The 8,545-nt window shown below is 40.9% G+C and overlaps 1 protein-coding gene across 1 annotated transcript; it reads left to right on the top strand.

Annotated features, from left to right (window-relative positions):
• Positions 1 to 97: 97 nt before the first annotated feature.
• On the top strand, positions 98 to 1,765 carry LOC103382555 (40S ribosomal protein S16). Its single transcript, XM_008315384.2, has 5 exons — positions 98 to 149; positions 850 to 951; positions 1,175 to 1,271; positions 1,355 to 1,402; positions 1,580 to 1,765. The coding sequence occupies exons 1-5, from the start codon at positions 102 to 104 to the stop codon at positions 1,723 to 1,725; spliced, it is 441 nt and encodes a 146-aa protein (XP_008313606.1). The 5' UTR covers positions 98 to 101; the 3' UTR covers positions 1,726 to 1,765.
• Positions 1,766 to 8,545: the final 6,780 nt, after the last annotated feature.

Raw genomic sequence — 8,545 nt, 5'->3', positions numbered from 1 at the left:
CTGAAGACGGTATGTTCTTCAACCCAATGTGATAAAACGATAATAAAAGGCGTATTATATAGTGTGTAATTTAAGTGTCTGATTGTCTGTGTTATAGAAAAATGCCAGCTAAAGGTCCTCTGCAATCTGTCCAGGTCTTTGGACGTAAAGTAAGTGAAATCTGACTAGTTTTTCCACATGTGGTGCTCTGGCTACAGTCGTCGACTAGCGCACACTTGCTAACGTAGCTCACACGGACCAGTAGTGCGTCGTAAATGCACAATAACGAGCACATATTCTTTCCTAAGTTACAATCCGTAGTAAACATAAGGTAAACAGAAACGTTATTTTTACGTTTTTAGTGAATTGGGTAGGATCTTTTATGTATAAATTCGGGGTTGCGTAGCGATACAGCTAAAATAGCTAACCTGGTTGCTATTTACTAGCCGGCTTTCTTATGCTAGCAAGGGGCTCTCTCCTAGGCTTGTTTGAGGCATGTTTGAGATATTCTAGCACCACAGCATCAACATTACTGTAATTCGTGTCAAATTCGTAAGGTCCATTCGTCAGACGGAACGAGTGTACACATGCCTCATGTCTGACAAGAAAAGCTAATTTCAGTTGAAGTAGTACATAACGTTTCCGAGTTCAAATGAAAGAGCCTCACCTTACGCAGCTGTATGGTGATGTAGTAATTCTAAATTTGATCCTAATGGGTACTGTGAAAATTATTCATACCAAAACCTCAATCAAGATGTGAATTAATCAAAACATACTACTTACCAATGGCATACATGCTAGAACTAAGTCTAGATCAGTTGTCGAAACTGCCAGTTTGAGTAGTTTCTAATGATGGTGTCTCTGTTTTAGAAAACCGCCACAGCAGTTGCCCACTGCAAGAGGGGGAATGGTCTGATCAAGGTGAATGGCAGACCTCTGGAGATGATCGAGCCTGCAACTCTCCAGTACAAGGTGAGTGTCTATGTGTGAGAGATTGACATAATGGTTAGACAAGTCTGTCCTGGAGAAGACTGACTAAACAGTCATGTGTGTGCCTTAGTTAAAACCAATAAACAGGTGTTGCTTATTGGTGATGTTGCAGTCCTGGCAGTTTAATAACACATGTATAGTGTTTGAAGTCCTACAGTTTCCTGCATATCAAACTTAAAGGGGACTTCTCTCTGTCTGTCTTTAGCTTCTGGAGCCTGTGCTGCTGCTGGGCAAGGAGCGTTTTGCTGGAGTTGACATCAGAGTCAGAGTGAAGGGTGGTGGACATGTCGCACAGATCTATGGTAAATAGACCCTTAATATTTTCGTGTTCAATCACAAAAACTAAAATTTGATGCGTCACTCACTTCTAACTGTTATCTTCCAGCCATCCGTCAGGCCATCTCCAAATCCCTGGTTGCTTACTACCAGAAATGTAAGTAATAGCATTTCATTTGCTGCATGTTGAGTTTACTTGTGTGTACAGGTACCTTTAGATCTAAAATGTATAGATGTTAGATGTTAACCTGTTTTGATTTAACGTTTTAAGAAAAGTATGGAGGTTTTGTCTTTGAGTTTAGCTTCAACCGGATTGGTTTTAATTTTGTGACAGATGTGGATGAAGCCTCCAAGAAGGAGATCAAGGACATCCTGATCCAGTACGACAGGACCCTGCTGGTTGCTGATCCACGTCGCTGCGAGTCCAAGAAGTTCGGTGGACCTGGAGCTCGTGCCCGCTACCAGAAGTCTTACCGTTAATTGCCCTGTACATTTTCTTAATAAATTGGAGGAAGACATATTTTCCAGTGTTCTTTTTTTTATTCTTGATCCTAATGTCATGTGATTATCACACAAATTGAAGTGCAACATCTTTTATTTTTTTAAATGAAACTACTCAAGTCTACTTTCTGAGTCATCTGTCACACCACAACTAAAAACATTTGAATGTAATGTCTTTTTAGCTGCCACACATGCTTCTCATTTATTAAATAATTTATTGAAAGAGGCTTGTTCAAAATAATAGCAGTGTAAAGTTAAATTACTGAGATCAAATAAATCCTAAAGAATTCTTTAGTTCATACAGTAAATATTTGAGTTTGTAAAGTAAAATGCAGACACCATTAATGTTTTGAACAGCTCAATTTTTTTTTCATTTTAATTTCATTTGTTTTCCATGTTTTAATTTATCTCTTTAATATGCAGTGTTCCCAATTAATAGAATGGGCTTTGCTCATATTTTTAAACACAATGCTATTATTGTGAACACAACTGTAAGTCTGAAGGGTGGTGATAATACCAATTAAGTGTTCTGATTGGATCTTGGGATCTTTTTTACAAAAATATATTCTTACTTTACCAATCTAAGGAGCAGTGGTCTGTACTTAGTTCACGGTACTACAAGGGTTCTTATTTTTACAAAACACAGACTTATTCTTAAAATAAGTTATATACATTTTACATATCACGTTTTGTTAAAGCCTCAAATAAACAGACTTAAGAACTTTCTCTTCTAAATATGTTATTCTTATAATCCACCAGTAGAGGGAGCCATAAAACAGTATCAACATACCATCATACAGCCATCATAGATCTGCGCTCTGCTTGACTGCTGCGTCACAGATGAACGTCTTCTTTCAGCTGCTTCCTTTAGGGGTCGCCAGAGTACGTCATCTGACTGTGGCACCGGTTACACAGACCATTCCCATGCCTTCGCCTGGTCTTTGCCAGGAAGCTCCAGCGCCAACATCCTCCGTCCAACACCAACTCAACACCAAATCATCACACTTCTTTAACTGACTATACTATAACAATCTGCTGAGCCTCCGCTCCCAATCCTGGTCACCTTTAGAGAAACCTAACACCACAGAAGTTTCACTCCTGGCTTGTTAGCCTTCACTCTTTCTGCCATGCTGCATTCACACCTGAAGCTCGTCTCCACAGGTACCTTTAACGAGACATGTCAGCTAATCACCCAAAGTTCCTGAAAGGTTCTGAAAACCTGTTAAAAAACCTGAAAGTATATATATATAATTACTACATTCAAAGATTAGTAAAAAGTCACAGTACCATTACTACACACACACACATATATATATACATATATATATATAGGCTCTGAATCCTATCATCTGGTCCATTGTCAATTGTCTTCACTGTTTTACTGTACCAGGACTGTTGTTGCTAATGTTAGCCAAGGTGCCTCTACCAGGAATGTCTTAGCTAATAAATCTAATTAATTAAACTTCATTTATATAGTACTTTTTAATAATAATATAAACACACATTCACACTGAAACAAGTAAGTGAGGATATAAGGAAAGTTTAATTTAAAGGAAAATTTAAAGAAACGCTTTCTGACCTCTTTTATTTGTTATGAGAAAACACTGGAGGGAATAACGTGTCAAATGCATCTTTCTCTGTCAGGCAAATTAACTTTTCGTGCCCTACTGCCACTTACTGGACTTTAAATATAAATAAAATAAACTGCAGAGTCATTGTTGCAATATTTCGTTTTCAATCTCCTCCTGTATGTCAGTCAAAGCCGAGGGAAGTCTCTGTGAGGGTTTAGAACTCCAGCAGAGCTGAAGAACCAGTCAGAATTCATGTAACCATGTATGCTGATGACTGTCAAAATGTATTTATAAACAACAGGCAGTGAAAACAGTAGGACATAACCAAGAAAATAACCTAATATTGAAGGCATCCAACTGCAACACCTTTATTTTTAAAAAGATAATTTTCATCTAACATGAGCCACAGTAAAGTGTCTCAGACGGTGGGGAACCGTCGGAAGTGGCCAACCATTCATAGACCAAAATACATCCAATAATGAAACCGTCCAAAACAGAGGTGGCCAACGGTTCATAGACCAAAATACATCCAATAATGAAACATCAAAACTGCCGATTCTTTGCTGTCACTGCTGATTGTCCCGTCTTTAAAAAAAAACTGCCCATTCTTTGCTGTCACTGCTGATTGTCCCTGGTTCACAAACACATCCCTCCACAGGAGACGCTGATGACGTGAGCTGGGCCTGAGCTGAGGTCCAGATGTTGTTGGCCTCTCAGCAGGCAGCCAGCAGCGGCCGTTCCCGCTCGGTGAGCTCAGGAGGAGCTGGCGTGGAATCACTCCTGTTTACAGCTCTCCAATAATCAACACAGCAGGGAGGCTCGCTTCCCACAGCTACTGTTGTTTACTGCTGTTTACTTTCTACTCCCTCACCTCCGAAGGCCGCAGTAATGATGCCACAGCGGTGACACAGCCGTGGCTGTGGAAACGCCTGTGCTTTCTGCAACAGACAGCCCAAAATGAAGTGTATCATCTGACAAGCAGCAGGGAGACAGAAGGAGAGAGGGTTTTTTCAGTTTCTCTAAAATAACGAGCGTGTCTGTGTAAGGAGAAGAAACTACTTTATGTCTTTGTGATTCATCCAGAAATGTCTTTCTGCTCAGCTTCACACAGGGCTGAAGAAATAATAAAATGTTCTCGTCTGGTGTTAAGTGTGTTGAATGCTGTGGAAATTCCTTCTGACTGCTGTTTATTCAACGTGATGCATCAGGTGGAGTGTTTCAATGGACCACAAGGAGGCGCTCATTATTGATAAACTGTGATAAATCATTTTGTGGGAAACTTTTCAAACTTATCAAACAGAGTCGTGCAACCTTCAATATCATTTTAATACAAATAACACAATTTTCTACATGCAGGAAACGACCAATTCCAACACAGTATTGTTAGTTTGAGACACTACAATCCCATACAGTGACCCAGGATCAATGGGGTAAAAATTACGCAATGGGTTTTGAGTTTATTGGACAATGCCATTATGTTATCTTGCTGATAGCAAGCAAGCCAAAAAAGTTTAGTCTGATGAATTTAGTGTATTAAATTACATCTGCTGTCGAATAATAATACTGATCTGATGGACCACGGTCCAAATATGACCCATTTGAAAGAGGCTTAAGAGCATCACACTGGTACAGGAGCCCTAGGTTGAAGAACCTCAACCAAAATGGAGATTCTAAAATCATGTTTTGTCATTTTATTTTGTTCTCTCTTGGTTTGTATTTTTGTTGTTTATGGTGGAAATGTTCACTCAGTGACTCAGTCAGCTCATTTAGATCATTATTATTTACTGCAGTTTTCCTACAGTGCTCATTTCAATCACATCAACTTGATTGATTTTGAATTGCATTTAAATTGTTTATTTTTTTTTTTTTTTTTTATTGATTGTATTTTAATTGCACTCTTTTACTCCTGGTGTTTTCCTGCCTCTGTAAAACACTGGGGATTACCTGGTGTGTAAATGGAGCTGTACCAATAAAGTAGCTCTGACTGGTGTGTTTTACTGGCCAATAAATAGGTGTCTAACTGACGGGGCTAATCATTTAGACATTTGTTTCTATGCAGTGATTCACTGCTGATTATTTACACGTGGAAATGCCACATATTATGGCAAAGTTATTTTGTAATTACAATGCTATTTTGTTGCTGCACCTATGTGAATTTGTAAAGATTTCACGACCTTTAATGATTCCTCCTCACACACACATTCACACACACACACACACACACCCTGAACCTAGCACCTGCTTTTCCTCTGTTAACACGTCTTCCTCTCTTCGCCTCCGAGGCAGAAAAACACGGAGGTGTGAGACCAGGATGCATTTTGTCATCACTTGCACTTTGTCTTCACCTCTGCTCTCCACACCTCACCTTCATCAGCACACACTCATGTGCAATTTGCACATGAGAGCAAATGAGCGGTACACACACACACGCACACACACGTACATGCGTGTGCAATAATGAGAGAGAAGCTGAGAATCCAAGCACCAACTGTATACACCTTAGCATTTTTTTTCACCCCAGACACAGAATAATTCAGTCACACACGACGAACGCCACCTCCTCTTCGTCATTCTTCTTCTTCACGTCAAGCCTCATTGAGCAGGGTGAGCAAACAACAATTGGCCGTAGGATCAGAGGGACAGTAGCAGCAGCAGCAGCAAATGTTCAGGCCTGAGTGAAGAGGAAACGCTGCTTAACCAAGCGACACCTCGCTGTTTGTGGTAATGATGGTGATAGTGGGGCATAATGAGGGGCCACGCTGCTGATCTGCTGCTCGTCCTCGAGGGGGAGGTGACTTCTGAGAGCAGGGGTGTGAATCAGGAGGGGGGGTGGGGGGGGTCAATGGAGTCACAGATGGCTTTATTATAAGAGGACATAAGGAAACCAGAGGAAATAATGCAGTTTTTTCATAGCAGTGGGCTCCTTCTAACACGGGCAAATATTTGGTTTCTGTTCTAAACTGCAGTAAAAAAGCAAAATCTGTTACTTAGTCGTTGACTTAAATGTTTATTTAACAAAAGTACACCTTGACTTTCCACCTAGTTCTACCTGTAGTATAAGTATAAAACACTTTGACAATGCCTGCGACACATCCCAAAAGAGTTTTGAAGGACAGTGAGATTTTTTCCAACCTCAGAGTCCCTACCCCACGCGGGGACGCCTGGAATTCAAATGGGAAAAATGACAAATATTTCAGCCTCTGTTTTGAGTAACATCATTTCTGAAGCAAATAAAACCCCCTCAATACATCATTTGTGTGTTAACGGCTGCGGTTTAATGACGACTGTTATCGTTTCTTCACTGCTGCTAATGGATGTTTGTTTGACCTGGGGATTTTCACTCTCAGCCGTGAGAAAAGGACAATGAGAAGGAATGCGTGACCGCCTGGATGTTCAACGTAAACGCGCTCGACGTCTGGCTCGAACATCGATGACAACTTATTTCACTTTATCCCCCCTCCCAAAGAAATCCCACAATCCACTCTGTTTCCCTCTCCTCCTCCCTGGTTACCGTCAGGACTGAGGCAGAGAACGGAGCTGATGATGGATTCATCTGGTCTGCTCCGTTGTTGGCTCTCCGCCTACGGTCGGTTCTGCTGTTAAAAACAGCAACAGAGAAGTTCTCCCTGTGACTGAGCTGCTGTTTGAGTCACTCACTCAGAAGTGTTGACCCACGGCCGACACACTAACAGGGGGATTTTTTAGTTTCAGTTTGAACCTTTAGCCTTTTCTATGCTAGCTTTTAGATATGTGTTGGCTAAAACACGTTTACACATAATGTTAAGCTAATGTTTAGCTACTTTTCACTAACTGTTTGAATTGTCTATTATAAAGTCATGTTCGCTTTCTTTCACTAACTGTTTGAATTGTCTTTTGTCTATTATAAAGTCATGTTCGCTTTAGACGTGTTTACCGTTTAGCTATTTTATTTTGTTTTTTTTTGACATGTGCCAAAAATGGGGGGCGGGTGCTTGTTTAGGGAAGCGCACAGCTGTTGCAGGGACTGGATGGCAAAGTAATTTCCTGATTGGTAATCAATTGTACTACAGGTTTCTTTTTCTGTCTTTTCCTTTTTTTTTATTCTGGCAGCGTTTGTCCTGCACTGATCATGTGACCATGTCCAGAGAGAGTAACAGGTCACGCAGGGGCCCAGGGTTCTCTCCTGAGAGCGTTGAGTGTTACGTCTCAGCTAAATTGTGAGGTCAAAGGTCACCCCGCACACACACACACACGCACGTCTAACCTCTTCCCCCCTTCGGTTCTTTGGCTGATGCTCCGATTCACTGCGACAACCTGCAGAGGAACTGCGGTCAACCCCGCTGTTCTGGGGTCAGCCTGACCAGGTCGGGATCTATTTTAGTGAAAACACAGAGTGCAAACGGGAGCAGTCAGGGTTCACCACTCTCCGAGATGGGATTCCTGTCGTCTTTGAAGTGTAGAGGTTATCTCACACCGCGGGTGCACGTTGTTGTTGTTGTTTCCTCTAAGGCTGTTGTTAGAGGAGAGGGTCAGCGCTGGTCAGTTTACCTGTGAGCCCTATGTTAAGACTCCTTGTGGGAAATGCAACGCTATATTGAGGTTTATGGAAAATCAAATTACAAAACATACAAAAAAAAAATTATGTTTTGTGCAAATTGACGAATTTGAGACCTGGATTTTGCCCAGAGACGAAGAAGAAGATGAAGATCTCTGAACCTGACGTGGGTTGAACTTAAAAGAATGAAAGATCTCTGATTGGACCAACACGATTGAAATGAGTTTGTTATTAAATTAATTCCATGCAACTATCCTGACTTTTATTTAAACACAAAAAACATGTAGGTCCCCTACTTCCCCTGCAGGTGGCGCTGTTATGCAATTCTAAGGTTTTATTCCATTTAATAATTCCATTCCATAATAATAATAATTTCACGGGTCATCAGGTGAAATCAGTTCTGCTCAGATAAAAACAATGTCAGCTTTAGGTGAATGAGCATGAAGATCCCCTGTCTCCCCTGCAGGTGGTGCTATTATGCAATGTGCCATAAAATAAGTGTGTGAGAATCACATCAGCGCGGATTATGAATTCCAATAATTTCTAATTCAAAACATGTTTCCAGGCTGACGACGAGGCTCAGATAAGTATAGCACAGAGCTCTGTTGTTTCTCATAGCTGTACACCCCCAACAAAACTGTACCAAAAATATCAAACCGGTCAGTGAACTATGGTTGACTTCCACTGTTTGAAG

The sequence above is a fragment of the Cynoglossus semilaevis genome, chromosome 8, assembly GCF_000523025.1.
Source record: "Cynoglossus semilaevis isolate Cse_v1.0 chromosome 8, Cse_v1.0, whole genome shotgun sequence".
NCBI lineage: Eukaryota > Metazoa > Chordata > Actinopteri > Pleuronectiformes > Cynoglossidae > Cynoglossus > Cynoglossus semilaevis.
The sequence above is the reverse complement of the archived record's forward strand: the minus strand, read 5'-3'. Positions and strand labels throughout refer to the sequence as shown.

What these genes read in the sequence shown, in the direction of transcription:
- LOC103382555 (XM_008315384.2), top strand. Translation starts at nt 102, where the DNA reads ATGCCAGCTAAAGGTCCTCTGCAATCTGTCCAGGTCTTTGGACGTAAA. An exon ending in CTGCAACTCTCCAGTACAAG is followed by an intron (nt 952 to 1,174) that starts GTGAGTGTCTAT and finishes GTCTGTCTTTAG; the next exon opens with CTTCTGGAGCCTGTGCTGCT. An exon ending in ACATGTCGCACAGATCTATG is followed by an intron (nt 1,272 to 1,354) that starts GTAAATAGACCC and finishes GTTATCTTCCAG; the next exon opens with CCATCCGTCAGGCCATCTCC.